General features: G+C 46.6%; 1 protein-coding gene across 6 annotated transcripts in view; it reads left to right on the top strand.

Moving 5' to 3' along the window:
- Nucleotides 1-23,821, top strand: part of SCAP (SREBF chaperone) — a 112,176-nt gene that overhangs the window by 65,809 nt on the left and 22,546 nt on the right. For 5 of the 6 annotated variants that reach the window (XM_055080182.1, XM_028478459.2, XM_055080183.1 and 2 more), the window contains 6 exons: nt 7,621-7,750; nt 20,374-20,531; nt 21,355-21,575; nt 21,771-21,876; nt 22,692-22,864; nt 23,262-23,388. In XM_055080182.1, coding sequence (XP_054936157.1) covers nt 7,621-7,750; nt 20,374-20,531; nt 21,355-21,575; nt 21,771-21,876; nt 22,692-22,864; nt 23,262-23,388 — 915 coding nt within the window. The remainder of the gene's footprint in view (nt 1-7,620; nt 7,751-20,373; nt 20,532-21,354; nt 21,576-21,770; nt 21,877-22,691; nt 22,865-23,261; nt 23,389-23,821) is intronic. The other variant, XM_028478460.2, reaches the window with a different exon arrangement.

Below are 23,821 nucleotides of genomic sequence, written 5' to 3' on the forward strand. Positions count from 1 at the left end.
TTGAGCTCCCATCACAGATGCCTGGGAGTGATAATGGGAGGAGATGTAGAGCCAACATCATCATTTGTGGGACCCAGTGCAACATGAAAATGCAGAGCTACTGCTTCAGAAAGCAGGGGAAAAGTACTGTTAAAGGTACTAAAATATGCTCGGATGGGAGTGGATGAAAGGCTTCCTCCTGCCAAAATGCCCATCAGATTGCTGTGGTGCAGCCAGCCTGGGATAGGCAATGGCCAGTGCCTCACCCTGCTCCAGGACACAGCGGGGTATGCTCTTCTGAACAGCCCTCCATGTTTTGGTCAGGCGCCTGCAGGGGGCAGTAGCAAATGGATACCTGGACAGGGAGGGGAGGCCAGATCCTGGGATGCAAGTTAGCAGGGGAGCTGGTGGTCAAGCACCTGTCCCGGGGAGGAGGAACCACCTGTGAACCTACACTCCAAATCCTTAGCATATGCTCCATTGTGATGGACTTCATTTACAAAACACAAGTTGAAACATAGATTTATTAAGAATTTCCACATATGGTGAGAATGTAAATTGATACAGCCACTATGGGAAAACAGTATGGAGGTTCCTTAAAAAACTAAAAATAGAACTACCATATGACCCAGCAATCCCACTACTGGGCATATACCCTGAGAAAACCATAATTCAAAAAGACACATGCACCCCAATGTTCATAGCAGCACTATTTACAATAGCCAGGTCATGGAAGCAACGTAAATATCCATCAAAAGAGGAACGGATAAAGAAGATGTGGTACATATATATAATGGAATATTACTCAGCCGTAAAAAGGAACGAAATTGGGTCATTTTTAGAGACATGGATGGACCTAGAGACTGTCATACAGAGTGAGGTAAGTCAGAAAGAGAAAAACAAATATTGTATATTAACACATATATGTAGAATTTAGAAAAATGGTATAGATGATCTTACTTGCAAAGCAGAAATAGAGATACAGATGTAGAGAACAAATGTATGGATACCAAGGGGGAAAGGGATGGGGTGGGAGGAATTGGGAGATTGGGATTGACACGTATACACTATTGATACTATGTATAAAATAGATAACTAATGAGAACCTACTGTATAGCACAGGGAACTCTACTTAATGCACTGTGGTGACCTAAATGGGAAGGAAATCCAAAAAAGAGGGGATATATGTATACATATAGCTGATTCACTTTGTACAGTAGAAACTAACACAACATTGTAAAGCAACTATACTCCAATAAAAACTTAAAGAAACCTTGCATTTTGCATTTTTGTTGAATCTTTTCCTTGGTGTTTTTCTTGTGCTTCTATTAAAAGGAATTTATGATTGTTTAAGTTTTTAAACAAAACAGAAATGTAATACAAGAGTATAGTGCGATGTTAAGAGGGTGGACTCTGGGGCCAGACTGCCTGTGTTCACATACTGGTTCTGTCACTCTCTTGGGGGCTAGAGGGGATATAGCTTCTCCATGCCTTGTTGGGTTGTGGTGAGGCTTTTTTTTTTTTTTTTTTTAATATTTATTTATTTATTTATTTTGGCTGCGCCGGGTCTTAGTTGCAGCACACGGGATCTTCATTGTGGCATGCGGGCTTCTTAGTTGCAGGATGTGGACTTCTTAGTTGCAGCACGCATGTGGGATCTAGTTCCCCAACCAAGGAACAAACCCAGGCCCCCTGCATTGGGAGTGCAGAGTCTTACCCACTGGACCACCAGGGAAGTCCCTGTGGTGAGTCTTAAATGAGAAGAAAGATGGAAGGCACCTGGCACACAGTAGGTACTCAGAGTTAGGAACCATCCTCATTGTTACAGAGACAGAAATGGGCAGGTTCACCATCAGTGATAAGAACCGTGTTGGGGTGAGTACAGGGCATTTTGGCAGCAAATAGCAGGAGGGGCCTTAACTCAGACTTTGGGGAAAGGAGAAAGACTTCCTAGGCAAATGATACTGTAGTTGAGGCCTTGAAGCTGAGTTATCTAGGAGAAGAATGAGCAAGAGTGTTCCAGCAAGTACAGAGCCTCAGAAGCAAGAGGGGAGTTGCGTGGCTCCAGGGCAAGGTTGGAGAATGACTGTGAGCCACTTGAAGCATTTCAAGGCCTGTGGACATTTCCTAAGAGACTTTATCCTAAGAAAGTGGATGCTCTGGAGTGTGCTGCCCTTCTTTCTCTTCCTGCTGGAATATTTAGACTCCTGGAATTCACAGATGTTTTACATATTTCAAATCTTGAGAAACAGGCTGCCTTTAGTCAATGTGTTTTGAGCAGCCACTCTATGGAAAGTGAATGTAGATAAATAAAATGTACTGCCTGCCTTCATCTTGTAGTAGAGCTAGAGCTTCAGCAGTCTTAGCTCTGGGCCCCAGGACTCCTCTCTGCACCCAGAGCTCAGGGGTCAGCCCAGGCATTGTGTGGAGCTTTCCCCAGCAAAACCTTAGCTAAGTCCAGAGACGGCCCTTGACATCTACCTCCAAACAGCTGAACCTTAGCTTTTGGAAGAAGCAAAAGAGAAGCAACTCTTCACGTAAAAGGGATTCTCGATGGATTAATAGCTGATTTCTTCTCAGAAACCATGGAGGCCAGAAGGCAGTGGGATCACATATTTAAAGTCCTGAAAGGAAAAAAAAATCAAGAGTTCTAAATTCTATAAAACTATATTTCAGGGACTTCCCTGGCGATCCAGTGGTTAAGACTGCGCTTCCAACACAGGGGGCACAGGTTTTTGTTTTGTTTTTTTAATAAATTTATTTATTTTATTTATTTATTTTTTACTGTGTTGGGTCTTCATTGCTGTGCGTGGGCTTTCTCTAGTTGCAGCGAGCGGGGCTTCATTGCTGTGCGTGGGCTTTCTCTAGTTGCAGCGAGCGGGGGCTACTCTTCATTGCAGCGCACGGGCTTCTCATTGCAGTGACTTCTCTTGTTGCGGAGCACGGGCACTAGGCGCGTGGGCTTCAGTAGTTGTGGTGCATGGGCTCATTATTTGTGGCTCGTGAGCTCTAGAGCACAGGCTCAGTAGTTGTGGCGCATGGGCTTAGTTGCTCTGCAGCATGTGGGATCTTCCTGGACCAGGGCTCAAACCTGTGTCCCCTGCGTTCGCAGGCAGGTTCTTAACCACTGCGCCACCAGGGAAGCCCAGGGGCACAGGTTTGATCTCTGGTCAGGGAACTAAGATACTGTATGTGGCAGGGTGTGGGAAAAAAAAAAATAGTGACTGCTTTCAAATTGAAAAAAAAAAACAAACCAAAAAACTATACTTCAGTAATGAAGGAGAAATTAAGACGTTTCCAGATAAACAAATTAAGACATTTCCAGATAAATGGGCTCTAGGCCCGCACGCCTAGAGCCCGTGCTCCGCAACAAGAGAAGCCACTGCAATGAGGGAAATTGTTACCAGTGCACCTACCCTACAATTTGAAGCTGTAAGAAAAAATAAACAGTAGTAAATATAATCAGTATTGTTGGTTTGGTTTGTAATTTTTCTTTGTCTTCTGTGATTTAAAGGGCAAGTGTATTAAATAATTATTTAAAATTTACATTAAAAAGATTAAATGTAAAGTGTAATCTGTGACAACAATATAAAAGGGGAGAGACAAGGATGTATAGACAGAGTGTGTATATCCTGTTGAAGCTAAGCTGCTCAGACTGCATGATTTCAGTTGTCTTATTTTCATGATTGCCGATCCTTTCTTCTCTGCTCAGATTTGCTTGTTGAACCCTTCTGTTCAACCTAGGTTGTTATAAGTTGTTAATAATAGAATTCCCAAGGTGACCACTAAGAAAATAACTTAAAATATGTAGAACAGGGGCTTCCCTGGTGGCGCAGTGGTTGCGAGTCTGCCTGCCGATGCAGGGGACACGAGTTCGTGCCCCGGTCTGGGAGGATCCCACGTGCCGCGGAGCGGCTGGGCCTGTGAGCCATGGCCACTGAGCCTGCGCGTTTGGAGCCTGTGCTCCACAACGGGAGAGGCCACAACAGTGAAAGGCCTGTGTACCGCAAAAAAAAAAAAAAAAAAAAAAAAAAAAAAAAAAAAATGTAGAACAGGAAACTAGAAGGGAATCAAAGTGGCACACTACAAAAAATCAATACTCCCCCCTTAAAAAAAGGGCAGCAATGGAGGAACTGAGGAGCAAAAATCATATAAGACAAACAAAACAAATAGCTAAATGGCATAAATAAATTCTTCCTTGTCAGTAATCACATTAAATGTAAGTGGATCAAACTCTCCTATTAAAAGAGTGACCAATTTGATTTTATAAAGACTTTATCTACATGCTGTCTACAAGACACTTTAGATATACACTATGCTTTTTATTTTAACTTTTTTTTTGGCTGCACCCCGCAGCATGTGGAATCTCAGTTCCCTGACCAGGGATTGAACCCATACCCCCTACACTGGAAGCACGGAGTCTTAACCACCTGGACCACCAGGGTGGTCCTTAGATATACACTACACTTTAGATATAAGAACACAAAGAGGTTGAAAGTAAAAGGATGGAAAATGATATTCCATGCTAAACAGTACCCAAAAGAGAGCTGAAGTGGCTATATTATTATCAGACAACATTAAAAAATTTATTAGAGACAAAGAAGGACATTATATATTGATAAATGCTTCAATACAACAAGAGGATATAACCATTATAAACATATAACACCTAACAACATATCCCTAAAATATATAAAGCAAAAATTGACAGAATTGAAAGGAGAAATGCACAGTTCTCCAATAATAGTTGAAGTCTTCAATACTCCACTTTCAGTGATGGCTACAAGCAGACAAGATCAATAAGGAAATGGAGGACTTGAGCAACACTGAAACCAGCTAGACCAATACACATTCTTCTTAAGTGAACATAAACATTCTCCAGGATAGACCATATGTTAGGCCACAAACAAGTCTCATTAAATTTAAAAAGATCTAAATCATACAGAGAATCTTTTCCAATAACAGCAGAATGAAACTAAAAATCAGTAATAGAAGGAAGGCTTCCCCGGCAGTGCAGTGGTTAAGAATCCGCCAGCCAATGCAGGGGACACGGGTTCGAGCCCTGGTCCAGGAAGATCCCACATGCCGCGGAGCAACTAAGCCTGTGCGCCACAGCTACTGAGCCTGCACTCTAGAGCCCGCGTGCGACAACCATTGAAGCCTGCGCTCCTAAAGCCCATGCTCTACAACAAGAGAAGCCACCACGATGAGAAGCCCGTGCACCGCAATGAAGAGTAGCCCTCACTTGCTGCAACTAGAGAAAGCCTGCACATAGCAATGAAGACCCAACACAGCCAAAAATAAATAAGTAAAATAAATAAATTTAATTTAAAAAATAATAGAAGGAAAATTCACAAATACATGGAAATTAAACTATATATTCTAAATATATATTAAACTATATATTCTAAAACAACCAGTGGGTCGAAGAAGAAATCAGAAAGGAAAATAGAAAATACCTTGAGATGAAAACAAAAACACAATATACCAAAACTAATGGGATGCAGTGAAAGTAGAACTAAGAGGGAAATTTATAGCTGTATAAAGGACTGCGGACTCATATCTAGAATATATAAAGACGACTCAAAACAGTTAAAGAGTTGAAGTGCTTCACAAAAGAGGATTTATCCAAATGGCTAATAAGCATATGAAAGAGTTTTCCACACTATTTGCTGTATATTAAAACCACAGAGAGATACCACCACCTCCTCCTCTAAATGATTAAAATTAATTGGACTGACAATATCAAGAGGTGACAAGGATTTGAAGCAGTTGAAACTCCTATCACACTGCTGGTGGGAACATAAATTTAAATAACTACTTTAAATAACTACTTTGGAAAACTGGTGTTATCTACAAAGCTAAATATAAGTATACTCCACAACCCAGAAATTTCATTCTCTGAATATACCCAACAGAAATGAGTGCTTACATAAAAATGAGTGTATACATAAAAAGTACCACAATAGCTCTATTCTTAATAGCTTCAGCTGGGACCAGCCAAATGTTCCTCAACACTGGAATAGATAGATGCACTGTAATATGTTCATTCAGCGAAATAGTACATATGGAAAAGAATGATCTGCTACATGTGCCACTGTGGATGACTCTAGTAGATATAATTTAAGTGAAAACAGCCAGTCACAAAAGAATACACAGTGGAATGGATGATTTCAGTTATATGCCATCAGAAACAGGCAAAACTAATTTATGGTGATAGGAATTCTAATAGCGGTTTATGGTAGTGGATACTCTTCACTGGGCCAGGGCACAAGGCCACCTTCTGAGGTTCTGGAGATATTTTATAGCTTGATCTAGGTAGTGGTTACACAGGTGTAGGCATACGTAAAAATTCATTGCACTATATACTTAAGATTTGTAAAAAATTTATATTTTATTTTTGGCTGCGTTGGGACTTTGTTGCTGCGTACAGGCTTTCTCTAGTTGCAGAGAGCGGGGGCTACTCTTTGTTTTGGTGCGCGGGCTTCCCATTGTGATGGCTTCTCTTGTTGCGGAGCACGGGTTCTAAGCATGCGGACTTCAGTAGTTGTGGCATGAGGGCTCAGTAGTTGTGGCTCGCAGGCTCTAGAGCACAGGCTCAGTAGTTGTGGTGCACGGGCTTAGTTGCTACGTGGCATGTGGGATCTTCCCAGACCAGCGCTCGAACCCATGTCCCCTGCATTGTCAGGTGGATTCTTAACCACCGTGCCACCAGGGAAGTACCTATACTTAAGATTTGTGCATTGTACTACATACAAGTGAATTCTCAGTTTTATTTAAAGCTGAGAATTCACTTGTATGTAGTACAATTTTTTTTTTTTTCCCGTACCGCACTGCATGCGGAACTTCCCCAACCAGGGATCAAAACTGCCCTCCATGCAGTGGAAGCGTGGAGTCTTAACCACTGGACCACCAGGGAAGTCCTGAAGAAAAGGTTTTAAAAGAAGTGAAACCTGAAACAAAAGCACATTCATTTGCCAACTTTTTGATGTTAGGTCAGGCTTTTTCCTTTGCGTGTGGTGGGTCCATTGACTTCTGTTCAGCCTCATCTAGTGTAAACCACACACTTAATGTGTTATGCACAGTTTCCATGGTCTGTACCTTTAAATTGGAGCAATTTGCTCAGTAGTCTGAATCAGGATCCTTCTGGATTTTTGTTTCCCCAGTTTTTTTTTTTTTTTTTTTTTTTTTGGCTGCACCGCGTGGCATGTAGAACTTCCCAACCAGGGATCGAACCCGTGCCCCTTGAGTGGAAGCACGGAGTCTTAACCACTGGACCACCAGGGAAGTCCCTCCCCAGTTTTTTCTTGTTGTCTTACTTATGTCTAATTTGACCAGAAGTTTGTGTAGCATCTTGCCTTTATTACATCTCCAAAAATATTCAACCAGTAAACTACTTCATAAAATAGTTTATGCATTGGGCTTCCTGTGACTAAAAGGGAGTTTGAAAAATTCTGATATAGAGGCTTCTGAGTTTTCTCCTAGCTCTGAAGTTTTATGACTAGTATTTTGTACATTTGTACAGGTCTCCTAGCATGGAGAATTTAGTGCAACTGCAGTGGTTCCTGCGTCACTGTTACCTCAGCACAGCTTCTACCTGCCATTGTGTCCTAACTCTTCTCTCCTTTTTGTTCATCCCAGCTACCCACTGCTGAAACTCCCCTTGCCAGGAACAGGACCCGTGGAATTCACCACTCCTGTGAAGGATTACTCGCCCCCGCCTGTGGCCTCTGACCACAAGCCAGAAGAGCCTAATGAGCAGCCAGAGTGGGTAGGTGCTCAGTGTATCGCTGAGGAGAGCCCTGGGCGTTGGGTGCAGACTGGCCGAGGCAGGGGTTCTGTGAGCGAGTGAGGGTGGTCAGCTTCTGATGTGTGAATACATATACTTGAATAGTTTTATAAAGGCACAGAAAATATTCAGTTATACATTTAATACATCTAGTTATACATTCCTGTTTTGAAAGGAAACACCAAACTACGTAGAAAGAAGTGTGTCTGTCCTAGAAAAGCTGGGGATTGTGGTTGCCGTAGCTGTGGACAGCTGGGTCTGGGCTGCTCACACACCGTGCACAGGTGCCAGGCAGTGCCCTGGCAAACAGGCTGTCTCCTTCTTGCGCAAGGTAGTTATGGGAACCACTGAGCATCCCTAGAGGATGTTTTATTTATCATCAGAGTCCCAGCACCATTTAATATTTGCAGTGTGTACCTAATTTTTCAAATCTGCTAGGTCCTGTTTTATCCTCACAAGCCAGTCAGGTAAAACGTGCAGGTTTTGTTTATCTCTTTTGCAGTTAAGGAAGCTGGGGCCCAGAGTGATGATGTGCCTCAGTTTAAATTTAGTTTTCATAGGGTCAACACTGGATTAGAACTCCAGATCTCCTGACCTGAAGCCCACTGCTTCTTCTGAATCGTACTGTTCTCAGCTGACTGTCTCTGAGCTGAGCACTAACGTAAACAAGGAAGAAACAATCCTTCCAGTTGAGCGTCTGAGGTGCAGGACTTAACCCACCAGAACTCTGGACTCATTATTTGGAAATCTTCTAAGAGTGATTAGTTCGTCTCTAAAACTTTTACCTGCCAGGTATGGCTGAAGTGTTCTTCCCTCATGTGTTGTGCTCTGGTCCCATGGATTGGTGCTGGGCTTGCTGAGTCTGTTGTTGAGGAACAAAACGAAGCTCAGGGCACAGAGCTTTTCCTCTTCTACCTTCTCTCTGACAGTGATTGCACATTCCTTCCCATTTCCTTTTCGGGTAATATAGCAGCCAGGTAACTTGTTATAAACTGTGCTCTAATGTTGCTGAAATAGAGACATACCTGGTAAGATAGGTATGTGTTACAGCTACACATGGTGTCAAGAGGAAGTACACAATCCAGGCTCAATGGTACTCTGCCCATGAAGGTCAGATGTGGCAGAAACCAGTTCTGTTGCTTCATGTCTCAGCTTGACCCTTGGCTCACTATGGGACCTTACTGGATCAAGCCTTTTGCCTCCATTAACTTCTTCATGCAGTTTTATCACATAATGGAGCTGATAGTTCCCAGTCACAACAGGGTCGTCTGTGTTTGTGAATGCAAACAGAATGTTTTGTGACTAGTAGAGTTCAGAGGACTGGATGGTACAGAATAGATGTTTCATGGTACAGCTGTTAGGGGTTTACTTGTTTGTGAGCCCTTTAAACTTCCTTAGTGTTCCATCTTTGGCCTGGGATGGTGATAGTAAGCAGGTGTACAAAATAACTTGAGGGTTCAGGAATAAGAAGATTGTCCCTTTTTTCTCTTTCTGATTGGGGTCCCCAGCCCCTGAAAGGTTGAGGAGACCCATGCCCTGGTGCAGTCACCTTGTGTCATGCAGCTCAGTGGTCAGTTATCTCACCTCCATTGACTGTTCGTCATAAAAGAAAAGGTCAACAATATAGGAATTCTAAGGGTTGCTTCAATTATAAGGAACAGGAAACACAACCCAAACCAGAGTAAGTGAAAAGGGCGTTTTTTGGATCATATAACTCACAGCCACAGGCAGGGCTTACTCAAGGGCAGCATGGTTTAGGCCTCAGAAGGAGTCCACCTCTCAGCTCTGCCCTGTCTGGATCAGCTCACTGTTGTCTCCCTAACAGTGGCTGCAGCAGATTCAGTCCCATGTTCTTGCAACATCCAATCCAGTGGAGGATGAGAGGGTGCCCACTTGGCTCTGAATGGGGTTACCTGCCTGTCCCCACCCCAAACCCTGTGGCCGAGGGAGGTGCTTCGTTGACTGACTTCATCACCTGATTGTCTTCATCACCAGGCTGGGGATGAGAGAGGATGGTTTCCCAAGGAAAATTAGGACGCTCAGGCACTGGGCGTCTACTGCTCACACCAAGGAACCAAAATGTCCTTCATTCCTCTGTTCATTCCTTTATTCAGCACATGTTTATTGCACGTCTGCAGTGTGCCTGGCAGAATGATCTTGAGCCTCACTGCTCCGGAGGAGATCTAGTGTGCTTGGGAAGAGAAGACAAAGATATCAGTTTAAAATAAATTCAGCATATGTCAAAGGGAAACAGGAGCCAACTGAAAGAGCTCCAAATGGCCAATGCTGGAAAATAAAATACATTTTGCAACAAAATAAGTAAAGTAGTATTGGATTATAACCCACAGTGTAAAATAAATATCTGAGTCCATATGATTGAATAAATCAGTGAAGGAAAATAGACAAATCTGGGCAAAAATTCTAAATTTATGTAGCTGGACTTCCCAGTGGCGCAGTGGTTAAGAATCCGCCTGCCAAAGCAGGGGACACAGGTTCGATCCCTGGTCCAGGAAGATCCCACATGCCGCGGAGCAGCTAAGCCTGTGTGCCACACTGTTGAACCTGCGCTCTAGAGCTCATGAGCCACAGCTACTGAGCACGTGCTTCTAGAGCCTGTGCTCCGCAACAAGAGAAGCCACCATAATGAGAAGCCTGCGCACCACAATGAAGAGTAGCCTCCGCTCGCCGCAACTAGAGAAAGCCCGCGCGCAGCAACAAAGACCCAATGCAGCCAAAAACAAATAAAATAGAATAAATTAATTTTTTTAAATGCAGTAAAAAGTAATCATTGTATTAAAAATATATATATACAGGTAGCTACTCTGCCCTCAGGGAGGTGGAATATAATCCCTCTTCCTTAATTGTGGACTGTGCATAGTGAGTTTCTTCCAAAGAGTACCTTGTGGAGAGGGGAGAAAAGAGTCTCTTTACAGTGGAGAACCTGAGCAAGGTGATGAGGGTCAACATCAACAGTGATAAATCAGGTTGATGGTATGTACCCTTGATGTGTGACGAGAAGGGTGCTTTACCTCTGTGGTCTTCCTCCCAAAAACCCGTAACTCCAGTCTAATCATGAGAAGAACTTCAGACGAGTCCCAGTTGAGGGATGGTCTACACAGTTCCTGACTAGTGCTCCTCAAGACTGTCAAAGTCATCAAAAAATGAGTCTGAGCACTTCCCTGGTGGTGCAGTGGTTAAGAATCCGCCTGCCGATGCAGGGGACACGGGTTCTAGCCCTGGTCCAGGAAGCTCCCACATGCAGCGGAGCAAATAAGTCCATGCGCCACAACTACTGAGCCTGTGCTATAGAGCCCAAGAACCACAATTAGTGAGTCCACATGCCTGCGCACCTAGAGCCCATGCTCCACAACAAGAGAAGCCACTGCAATGAGGTGCCTGTGTACCACAACGAAGAGTAACCCCCACTTGCTGCAACTAGAGAAAGCCCGTGTGCAACAACGAACACCCAATGCAGCCAAAAAAAAAAAAAAAAAAAGAGTCTGAGAAACTGTCACAGCCAAGAGAAGCCTCAAGAGACAGGACAACTAAATATAACATGGTATCTTGGATGGGATGTTGGGAGAGGAAAAGGACATAGGTACAAGCTAAGGAAATCTGGTTTCCTTACTTTTCCTTAGTGATAGCTTCTCAGACTTTCCTTGTTCTTGATGAGCTGGACAGTTTTTTTTGTAAATAAGTATTTTATTTTATATTATAATTAATTAATTAATTTATTTTTATTTTTGGCTGTGTCAGGTGTTCATTGTGGCATGCAGGATCTTTTTTGTTGTTGCGTTGTGTGGGCTTCTCTCTAGTTGTGGTGTGCAGGTTCACAGTGTAAAATAAATATCTGAGTCCATATGATTGAATAAATCAGTGAAGGAAAATAGACAAATCTGGGCAAAAATTCTAAATTTATGTAGCTGGACTTCCCAGTGGCACAGTGGTTAAGAATCCGCCTGCCAAAGCAGGGGACACAGGTTCGATCCCTGGTCCAGGAAGATCCCACATGCCGCGGAGCAGCTAAGCCTGTGTGCCACACTGTTGAACCTGCGCTCTAGAGCTCATGAGCCACAGCTACTGAGCACGTGCTTCTAGAGCCTGTGCTCCGCAACAAGAGAAGCCACCATAATGAGAAGCCTGCGCACCACAATGAAGAGTAGCCTCCGCTCGCCGCAACTAGAGAAAGCCCGCGCGCAGCAACAAAGACCCAATGCAGCCAAAAACAAATAAAATAGAATAAATTAATTTTTTTAAATGCAGTAAAAAGTAATCATTGTATTAAAAATATATATATACAGGTAGCTACTCTGCCCTCAGGGAGGTGGAATATAATCCCTCTTCCTTAATTGTGGACTGTGCATAGTGAGTTTCTTCCAAAGAGTACCTTGTGGAGAGGGGAGAAAAGAGTCTCTTTACAGTGGAGAACCTGAGCAAGGTGATGAGGGTCAACATCAACAGTGATAAATCAGGTTGATGGTATGTACCCTTGATGTGTGACGAGAAGGGTGCTTTACCTCTGTGGTCTTCCTCCCAAAAACCCGTAACTCCAGTCTAATCATGAGAAGAACTTCAGACGAGTCCCAGTTGAGGGATGGTCTACACAGTTCCTGACTAGTGCTCCTCAAGACTGTCAAAGTCATCAAAAAATGAGTCTGAGCACTTCCCTGGTGGTGCAGTGGTTAAGAATCCGCCTGCCGATGCAGGGGACACGGGTTCTAGCCCTGGTCCAGGAAGCTCCCACATGCAGCGGAGCAAATAAGTCCATGCGCCACAACTACTGAGCCTGTGCTATAGAGCCCAAGAACCACAATTAGTGAGTCCACATGCCTGCGCACCTAGAGCCCATGCTCCACAACAAGAGAAGCCACTGCAATGAGGTGCCTGTGTACCACAACGAAGAGTAACCCCCACTTGCTGCAACTAGAGAAAGCCCGTGTGCAACAACGAACACCCAATGCAGCCAAAAAAAAAAAAAAAAAAAGAGTCTGAGAAACTGTCACAGCCAAGAGAAGCCTCAAGAGACAGGACAACTAAATATAACATGGTATCTTGGATGGGATGTTGGGAGAGGAAAAGGACATAGGTACAAGCTAAGGAAATCTGGTTTCCTTACTTTTCCTTAGTGATAGCTTCTCAGACTTTCCTTGTTCTTGATGAGCTGGACAGTTTTTTTTGTAAATAAGTATTTTATTTTATATTATAATTAATTAATTAATTTATTTTTATTTTTGGCTGTGTCAGGTGTTCATTGTGGCATGCAGGATCTTTTTTGTTGTTGCGTTGTGTGGGCTTCTCTCTAGTTGTGGTGTGCAGGTTTTCTCTCTCTGGTTGTGGCGCTTGGGCTCCAAAGTATGTGGGCTCTGTAGTTCGTGGCACGCAGGCTCTTTATTTATTTACTTATTTTAAAATTTTATTATTTTTTGTCTGTGTTGGGTCTTCGTTGCTGTGCGCGGGCTTTCTCTCGTTGTGGTGAGTGGGGGGCTACTCTTCATTGCAGTGCACGGGCTTCTCATTGAGGTGTCTTCTCTTGTTGCGGAGCATGGGCTCTAGGTGCACGGGCTTCAGTAGTTGCAACACGTGGGCTCAGTAGTTGTGGCACGTGGGCTTTAGTAGCTGTGGTGCCGGCTCAGTAGTTGTGGCTCACGGGCTCTAGAGTGCAGGCTCAGTAGTTGTGGCGCACAGGCTTAGTTGCTCCTCAGCATGTGGGATCTTCCCAGACCAGGGCTCAAACCCGTGTCCCCTGTATTGGCAGGCAGATTCTTAATCACTGTGCTACCAGGGAAGTCCCGCAGGCTCTTTAGTTGAGGCGCGTGAGCTCAGGAACCCTGCAGCATGTGGAATCTTAGTTCCCCAACCAGGGCTCGAACCCGTGTCCCCTGCATTGGAAGGCGGATTCTCAGCCACTGGACCACCAGGGAAGTCCCAGTCTGGATGGTTTTGAGGAGTGTTCCTCAAGTGGGATTTGCCTATTTTTCTCTAGATTAGACTGGGGTTATGGGTTTTTGGAAGGAACACTACAGAGTGAAGTGTCATTCTTTTCACATCTGTCAGCCTCCTAAATTATTTTTTAAATTTCCATACATTAAAGTTCAGTCTTTGTGCTGTAAAGTTCTTGGTACTGTCAGGTTTGTTTGGGTTTTCTTTAAGCCTTTCTAATAGAAGTATGGAACTATCTAGATGTGTTTTTAATTTGCATTTTCCAGATGACTACTGTCAAATGCTTATTGTATTTGCATACCTTCCTTTGTGAAGTGTTTCAGTGTTCTGCCCGTTTTGAACTGAGCTGTTTGGATTTCTTTTTATTGAATTGTAATTCTTTCTGTATGCTGGAGGTGTCTCTTTCTATATAGTATATAGTCCTCTTTCTCCCCTTTTGCTGAAATGTACCCCCCGAGTGGGGTGGTGTCTGCACCCTGCAGTTGGGCCTTTCTGTGTCCTCCAGAAAGGACTCTAATCAACTCTATGGGGTCCTTGTGCTCTGAGTTAGGTCTACCCTGTGTTGGAGGCACTGATCAGTGGCCTTGTGGGGTAGGGGAGGACAGTTCCCTCTGGAAGGAGGGATGTTTTTACCAGAGGAAGACCAGAGCAAAGCAGAAAGGTGAAGACTTTCCATTTCACAGGCATGTGAACTTGGGCAGGTTATGTAACACCTGTGTACCTTAGTTTCCACATTCATAAAGTGGGGATAATAATTATACCTGCATTATACATTGTCATAGGATTAAGTGAAAGAATGCAAAACTTAGGTCAGTGCCTGGCCCATCATTTGCATTCGATAAATGTTTCTGGCTGTCATTGTCATTGATTAGATCTGGTCGGAGCAGAGGGCAGAAGAACAGAGGTTCACATGCTTGGACTGCCCTCTGAGTGCACCAGGCATGCACTCCTTATCTTTTACTCCTTAGTTCACATCACGCTCTCCAGAAAGCCTTCCCCAGCTGTCTTGCAGATGTGTGCTCTGTTTCTCCTTGTGAACTGTAGTGTGACCTAGTTGCAATCATGTTTCATTCAAATTTGTCCAACCTTTTGCACATAGTATATGCTTAAGAAAGGGTTTGTTTGAGTGACTTGTTGAATAAGCACGGCTTATTTAGGAGACAGGGAGTCTGAAGTGAGGCATTTTTCTTGGAGCTTGATAGGTGATGAGTTAGGTGGGACCAAGTTAAATATTGGGCTCTGGAGTTTAAATGAATTCTCTGGGCAGTGGAAAGCCATTCCCTTAGAGGCAATGACATGATGAAAGTGGTGGTAAGGAGGTCAATCTAATTGAACTTAGAGAAACTTGGAGACTGAGTTGACCGTGCCTAGGAGGGAGGGTGAGGGGACAAGAAAGGGGAGGAGAGATTGATTTTAAAGGGATGCCAAACCAATTTTAAGAGTTTTAAGACATAATGATACAACTAGATATAACTAACATGTATTTGGCCAGACACCTAACTAAATGGTTTCGTGTGTTCTTTTGTTTGGTCCTCACAGTGATTTGCCGAGGTCTGAGAGTTTATTCCCGTTTCCCTCAGGAAGTAAGGGACTGAGGCTTGGAGAGTGTAGAGACCCTTGTCCAAGGCACACAGCCAGGGGTGGAGCTATAATTTAACCCTGGCGTGTCCCCTGAGCCTGCCCTTCCCACCATACCCCACCCCCTCGCCTGTCCAGGGCTGGAGAACAAGGAGCAGGAGCCCTGTTTTCCAGAAGAGCTGAGTAGTGGGAGTCCTCCGTATGGTGTTGTAAAGGGAGCCCCTGGGTGTGTCAGTGTAAAGGTGAAATACCTGGAGCTCTAGCTTGCTTTCTCTAAATGTGAAGGAAGGATTGTGTTTAAAACAGCAAACTTGAGGTGTCCTGCACTGGCCTGGCTTCCCTAGGCCAGGTCACCATGGAAACCTGAACCTCACACCAAGACTTATCTGCCGCGTCCACAGAGGTGGCTGGGCTTCCTGCCCAGCACTGCAGTGTTTGGTGGTAGCCTGAGCCTGAATGCAAGGTTTCCAAGGAGCCCTGGTAAGGGACCCCACAGGTCCTCAGGACCTCAGCTCGCTTCCTGCACTGCTTGTGCTGAGCCTTTCCATCTATGTCCTGTTCTCCATGGGAACTCACATAGTTCAGAACTACCCAGGCAGGTAAAATATACCAGCTTGGGAATTAGGCGGCCCTGGGCTTTAATCCTGGTCTGCTGCCTATCAGCTGTGTGTCCTTGGGCATATCCTATGTATCTCTCTGAGACTGGGTTTTCTTATCTGGGTCCTCTAGCTCAGGGTCTCTTACAAACTGCAATCAAGGTGTCAGCCAAGGCTGCAGTTATCTCAAAGCCTGACTGGAGAGAATCTGCTTCCAAGCTCACTCAGACAGTGAGCTGGAAGCAGGTTTCTTGCAGGCTGTTGAACTGAGGGACTCTTGTCCCTCATTGGGTGTTGGCTGAAAGCCCCTCAGTCCCTTGCCACATGGACCTTTCTGGAGCAACTCATGATATGGCTGACTTCATCAGAGTGGTGGCTCTAAAGGAGGGGGGCAGAGGAGGACTCGTAGTCTGCTTTTTCCTTCCATTAAAAAAAAAATTGTGGCAAAATACACACAACATAAAATTTACTCTCTTAACTGTTTTTTGTTTGTTTTTGTTTTGTTTTTTGTTTGTTTGTTTGTTTGTTTTGGCTGTGCCATGTGGCTTGCGGGATCTTAGTTCCCTGACCAGAGATTGAACCGGGGCCCCAGCAGTGAAAGCGCTGAGTCCTAACCACAGGACCACCAGGGGACTCCCTCTCTTAACCATTTTTAAGTGTGCAGTTCAGTGGTATTAAATACATTCACCTTATTGTACAGCCATTAACACCATCCATCTTCATAACTCTTCATCTTGTAAAATAGCAACTCTGCATCCACTAAACAGTAACTCCGCATTCCCCCTTTCCCAGCCCCTGGTAACCACCATTCTGCTTTCTGACACTATGAATTTGACAACTTTAGGTACCTCATATAAGTGGAATCATTCGGTATTTGTCTTTTCATGCCTGGTTTATTTCACTTAGCATAACGGCGTTAAGGGTCATAGTCTTTTGTAACCTAATCTCAGAAATACGAGCTCATCACTTTCGCTATATTCTGTTTGTCAGAAGCAAGTCACTAGGTCCAGCCAGCTCTCAAGGGGGATTATACTTGGGCATGAGTGCCAGGAGGTGGGGATTTCTGGGGCCATGTTAGAAGCCTCCATCTAGTGAGCACTCCTCCCTCTGTACCCAGGGGCATCTGTACTCCTCTGGCCCTTACGTTTTCTCCATCACCCACTTAGGATACCTCATGTTGTCTCTGTTTCCATGGCTGTTTCTTACTTGAGTATCAAGTAGGGATTATGATAGGGCCCAGCACAGTGAGTGGTAGGCCCTGCCCACATCTCCTGCTGCCATTTTCGTGCCTGCCTGCTTTCCAACCACCAGTATCCGCATCTCATTTGTCAAAGGATCTCTGGTACCGAAGGCCTGAGGTGCTGGAGAATTCGCACCCCCTAGGAGCAGCCCTCAACCAATAACTGTAGGAGTTGGTATGTAATCTCAGCTGTCTTCCTTTATGTGGGATAACTCAGCTAAATCCAGTTATCCACAGAGGATGCTTGCTCAGTAGCACATCCTTTGTGGGCTGCCTTCCCTTCCCTGCTCCTGTACCTACTCCCCTCCCTGTGTTTCCTCCACCTCCCAAGGAAACTACTTGTCTAAGGGCCTGCTGCTGGGGGAACCCAAACTAAGATAGTGAATGACAAGAGTTAGGTTCATGCCTGTAAATAAACCACCATAAGAAAATTTTGATGCCCAGAAGAGGGAGTCTGAGGGTCCATATATTGGACGATGAGTTTGATACAGTCATATTAAATGACTGACCCAAGATCTTGAAAAGAGCTGGACAGCTGTGGAATAGCTGCTTGGAAAGTTCAGTTGGAAATCAGGGAGGTGAATAAGAGCCGGCCAGCAGAGGGAGGTCCAGCCAAGGCCGGAGAGTGTGGCTGTGCCATAGGCTCTCTTCTACGTGGTTTTTGTCTGGTAAGGCTTACCAGCTGAGGAGTGAAAACAAATGAGCAGTGGATTTTACCCAGGGCTGGTGGAAGGTCAAAGGAAAAAGAGGTGTCTGGGGCATAGAGGTTACATATTCTTATGAAAATCTGATAAAAACCATGGATCCTCTCCCCTAAAAATGATGACAGTGATAATAATAGATACACTTTTGAGAAGAAATATGAGTTCAGCAGGGTGCTCATAGAACTCCTGGAGCCATCCTTAGAGCCCAGAACGAGAGCTCTGGTTCTGAAGTATGTTCATTGTTACTTTGTTGAAATGGTGGCCTGGTTGGTACTGGGTGGGAAGGGGGCTGGATTTGGACTGGAGGGCCAAGGAGCTGTCCTGCCTGGAAACCAAAGGTTCAGTTGCACAGGCTCAGTGGGCCTAAGGGTGGGGGTGGAGTGTGTGACGAGGGCCGTGGGCAGAGGAGGTGGTACGTGCGGAGTCACAGCCTTGTGCCCAGTGGGAACAGACCTGGATCTGGAGGCTCCACGGTGCCAGCTCTACCTGGGTGATGTGCTGTGTCCTTCACAGAGTTTGAGGATGATCCCCTGGGTATCGCTCTCCTTGTAGAGCTGTGGGTCTCTGGGCAGCTCCTGCCACACTCAGGCCTGTGTGGTGTGTTGAGTCGATGAGCTGCTGTTTGGGTCAGGACCTGTGGCAGTCAGTTCTGTCTAGGTACCTCTCTACCTCCTGGCAGCTTCTAGTGGGCTGAGTCTGCTGCAGAAGACTAAGTGGGTGAGGACTTCTGTCCCCAGAGCCTTTCATAAATATACACTTCACAAAGGCTCAGATGGATACCTGGGGTTGTTCCTTTGCGCCCAGGGGCTCAGGGGCCCAGGAGATGTTAACTTGCTGTGTGTGATCAGCATCTTAACCCTTGCTCGTGCCATAGCCTGGAGTGCGGCATCACTGAGTGGCTAGATGACCTTCCTTTCATCTACACACCTGCCCTTCAGAGTTCCTGATTGTGGCACAGGCATCCGGACAGTCCCCTCATCCCGGCCAGGCCCGGCTCCCTCCAGCCTGCTCTTCACAGTGCCTCACGCCTGTGGGCAGACCATCCCTGTCTCTGGGTGGATGACAGCCTAACTTTAGGGGGGTCTCCAGAGCACTGCTTTGTCAGGTTGCCCCTCCCTCTTAGAGATAGTCAGGGGATTTTGTTTGTCAACTGGTTAAAATCCAGACGGCTCAGTCAGGTGTCATCCTGGCCACCTCTCATTTTTGCTGTAATTTCCATTATTACCCGCCAGGACTCCTCTGTGCTGTCCAGGCTGCTCCTCAGAGGCCCTCACTGCCCCTCTTCCACCAACCCTTCCCCACCTCGTGCCTCCAGTCAGCTCCTCTCTGGCCATAACTCTGCTGCAGCTAGTCCAGTACCTTGTTTTGGGGGTGCTCCTTGACACATCCGTCACTGGAAGTCATTCCTCGCCTATTACATGTGTGTCACTTTTGTCACTTAAGTGCATATTAGCTCTTTAAGGATAGATGGCAGGTTCTAGTGAGAAAAGTGTGGTGTTCAATGAGGAGACCTGGGTTTGAATCCTCACACCATCCTTCTTGAGTCCTGAAACCTTAGAAAGTCACTTTGCTTCTCAAAGGACTGTTTTGGGGGTCAGTGAGACGATGTGCCACACCTGTTATTGCTAGTGTTTCCATCGGCACTTAAGTCTCTGCATGCGCTGTTTATGTGTGTGTGTGCATGTGCTTGTGCGCAAATCATAGTGATGCTGCAGGGTGAATGTCATTATCTCCCTTTCACTGAGGAAATTGAAATCCAGAGAAGTCAAAAACATTTCCAAGGCCATACAGTTGGAGAGTAGAGATTTAGAACTGGGTCTATTGAGCTTCAAAAACCAGTGACCTGCAAGTGGCCAAACCAGGATCGGCAAGATAGGCTACACCCTTTGGGGAGCTTATGGCCTATTGCAGGGTCAGCAGGCATTTTGCATCAAGGGCTAGATAGTACAGGTTTTGTTTAGGTTTTGTGGGTCATGCCATCTGTCGTGAACACTCACCTCTCCTTGTTGCATGAAAGCGGAACAGTGCAGAATGGGGTGGGTATGGCTGTGTTCCAGGAAAACTTTATTTAGAAAAACAGGTGCCAGGCTCAATTTATGGCCTGTGGCCATAGTTTGGCAACCCCTATTCTATTGGAAAATGTGTAAGAAAGTGGTCCATTAAGTGGTAAGAAGTCCCTTTGGACATCTTTTTTCTTTTTTTTTTTTGCGGTACGCGGGCCTCTCACTGTTGTGGCCTCTCCCGTTGAGGAGCACAGGCTCTGGACGCGCAGGCTCAGCGGCCATGGCTCACGGGCCCAGCCGCTCTGCGGCATGTGGGATCTTCCCGGACCGGGGCACGAACCAGTGTCCCCTGCATCGGCAGGCGGGCTCTCAACCACTGCGCCATCAGGGAAGCCCAGACATCTTCATTTTTGAAGGCCTGTCCTGTCGGCCCCGCATTGCTTTGCCCATAGTAGGTGCTCAGTAAATCCTTCCTGAGTACGGGCCATGTTTCTCCCTCTTGTGCTGAGCTGACCTTTCTAACCCTTACCCATTTCTTCTGCAGTACGTGGGTGCCCCGGTGGCTTATATCCAGCAGATATTTGTGAAGTCTTCAGTGTCCCCCTGGCACAAGAACCTCCTGGCAGTAGATGTGTTCCGCTCACCTCTGTCCCGGGCATTCCAGCTGGTGGAGGAGATCCGGAACCATGTGCTGAGAGACAGGTATCCCTCCCTGGGACCGCAGCCTCCCTGATCCAGCTCTGTACTGAAGGGAGGGTGCAACCCTCAGTGTAAGTCCATTGAGCCAGCCAGCTCTGTGGAAGGTGAACAAGTGAGAAAGAGGTGGGTGGGCTCCCTTTGCTTTTCTCAGCACGCTTGTGGGTCCACTGTGGCTGTGTTCCCCTTGGACCTGTGCAGATGGCACAGGTAGAGCCCTGAGCTTTGTCGCCAGGTCTCAGACAGACTAGGTACACACTGGGCCAACCCTGTGACAAGCTGAGGTCTGTTTGACTCGTGACCCAGAGGGCTCACTCACTGCCTAGGGGTTGTGAGATGTGAATCTAATGGTGGTGGCCATGCTGACAAGAAGCAAGCTGTCCCTGGGGGTACACTTCTGAAATCCCAGCCCACCAGTGATTCTCTGGAGTGTGCTGTCTTTGTAAGCTGCCTCACTGCTGGGTTTTAGTTAGCTGAGGGCTTTGACAGGCATTTTGGTGAACAAGACCAAGCCCTTGATTTTCACCCTGTCCCCTCTGCCTGCTGAACTGGCCAAGGTATTCTAGTGAGTGGGGCTGTGCACACTCCCAGATCTTGCTTCTCTTCGGAGGTGATGGGCTTTTGGGGTCCACATGTACTTTGAAGGTCAGACAGCCACATGGTTTGGTTGTTGACCACCTGGAAGAACTTCCCCTGCTGCCCTGGTCCTCAGGCTCTTTGAGATACCAGGCATCTGGGAGCCTGATGACGGAGGAGACCTCGCAATTGCAGTGGGCCTATCCTGTGCTGGCAGACACAGCAGGTGCGCCTCGTCCTGTCTCCCGCACAGCTCTGGGACCAGGAGCCTGGAGGAGGTATGCCTGCAGGTGACCGACCTGCTGCCAGGCCTCAGGAAGCTCCGGAACCTCCTCCCCGAGCATGGATGCCTGCTGCTGTCCCCTGGGAACTTCTGGCAGAATGACCGGGAACACTTCCATGCTGATCCTGACATCATTGGAACCATCCATCAGCACGAACCTAAAACCCTGCAGACCTCAGCCACGCTCAAAGGTACCCCCAGGGCAGGTTCCTTGAGAACCCGCCAGAGGGCCTGTTGGTCACCATGTCCTCTTTGATGGCTGCTCTAGCAGATCAGGGGTTACCCCTAGTTTCCAAAGTTGGGGGCCACCCCCATCTTTGAGGGGTCCTGGTGTCTCTACAGTAGCTGCCGTTCGTTTGTCAGCATCTGCTGCGTTCTGTCTGCAGACTTGCTGTTTGGTGTCCCTGGAAAGTACAGCGGAGTGAGCCTTTACACCAGGAAGAGGCTGGTCTCGTACACCATCACCCTGGTCTTCCAGCACTATGATGCCAAGTAAGGCCATCAACACTCAGGGCTCCTGACGGGGCTGTGGAATGACAGGAGGCTTTGACTAGTCCTTGTTCTGGTTAGAGTGTCCAGAATGCCCCCTGGGAACTTGGCGTTCTCAGGCCTTCTGTAGAAATGTTTATATCCCTTAGGCTGAAGGGTGCTGTCTGCTGACACTTGAGTGGGATGACCTGACAGCTGGTTAAGAATAAGGGGCGGTGAAAAAAAAAAAGAAAAGAATAAGGGACGCTGGGACTTCCCTGGTGGTCCAGTGGTTAAGACTCCGCACTCCCAATTCCAGGGGCGGGGGTGGCGTGGGTTTGATCCCTGGTCGGGGAACTAAGATCCTGCATTCTACACTGCATGGCCAAAAAAATAAAAAGAATAAGGGACGAAGGCAGGGCTGGCACATTCAGTGTCCTGGTGCCTCCAGTGGTCTCTCTTGAGCCTAGGGCAGGGGTCCCCAGCTGGTTACTACTGAGCCCCATGTGACCTCAGAACCTTCCCAGCAGACCGCTCCCAGCAAGGGTCCATAGGATGCTGCTGATTGGCTGTTCTGGGCCTTTGGCAGTCGGAGTGGGGTGATAGGTTGGGAATGGGGTGCTGAGGGGAAGGTCCTGAAACACCTTTGCCAACTTTTTAATTCTTCCAACCCCCCACCACCCCACCCTGGAGACTGGAGGGAAGGTTAGACACCACAGAGACGCTCCCTCCAACACAGGGGGAGGAGGGAAGCCCCGACAGATCTTCCTTTCAGGGATTGTCTTTGTCCCCTGGAGCAAGAGGTACAGTCCATCTACCCCACCCCACTCCATGACCAGGTTTCTGGGCAGTCTGCGGGCCCGCCTGATGCTCCTGCACCCCAGCCCCAACTGCAGCCTTCGGGCAGAGAGCCTGGTCCACGTGCACTTCAAGGAGGAGATTGGCATCGCTGAGCTCATCCCCCTTGTGACCACCTACATCATCTTGTTTGCCTACATCTACTTCTCCACGCGTAGGTCCACGGCAAGGAGGCTGGGGCTTTCTCTGAGCTAATACGGGCATTTCCAGATCACCCCCTTCCCTGCCTGTGCAGGTGGCCCAGGCAGAGATGTAGAATGTGCTTGGTGGTTACAAAAGCTGGGGCTTCACCACCCCCACAGAGTCTCAGGGGCTCGGGTGGGTCCAGGGCTCTTCTTACTTCTCAAGAAAAGTCCCTTCTTGGGTAAGGGTTCCCAAAGGACACACTATGCCCCTGAGACTGGGAAGTGTACACCTTCTTTGGTCAAACCGGGGCCTTCCCTTCCTCAACTGTCAGGGCACGCTCCCCTCCTAGGAGCTCAGTTTAGAAGGGCCTGTGTGTGCCAGGCTCTTGGGATATGCTATCCTGATGTGCCCTCTCTGCCCTCCAGGCAAGATCGACATGGTCAAGTCCAAGTGGGGGCTGGCTCTGGCCGCCGTGGTCACAGTGCTTAGCTCGCTGCTCATGTCGGTGGGGCTCTGCACACTCTTCGGCCTGACGCCCACCCTCAACGGCGGGTAGGTCCCGAGCAGGCTCCACTGGGTGGCAGGGTGGGACCGCAGGCCGGAGGACCTTGCACCTTTGGGCACTTGGCCTGCCCTGCACTGGACGCTTGCTGTTACCCCATATTCTCACATGGTTATTTTGACATTTAAGACGTACATTTTTTTCCTCTTTAAGTTACCTGGTTTGTGTTCATATGTATATACAAAGTATATCTATATTTACATATAATACATATATAGTTATGTGTGTGTATGTATGTTCATGTGTATATTTCTGTGTGTGTATATGGGGTAGGTGTTTATATATGTGTGTTTATGCATATATATATGGGTACATATTGTGTGTGTATAGGGTATATGGATGTGTATGTGTGTATTTGTATATTATGTATACACGTGCAAATTGCTTCTTGATGGCTTAAGCCATAGATGGGTGTGACAGAGA

The sequence above is a fragment of the Physeter macrocephalus genome, chromosome 18, assembly GCF_002837175.3.
Source record: "Physeter macrocephalus isolate SW-GA chromosome 18, ASM283717v5, whole genome shotgun sequence".
Lineage (NCBI taxonomy): Eukaryota > Metazoa > Chordata > Mammalia > Artiodactyla > Physeteridae > Physeter > Physeter macrocephalus.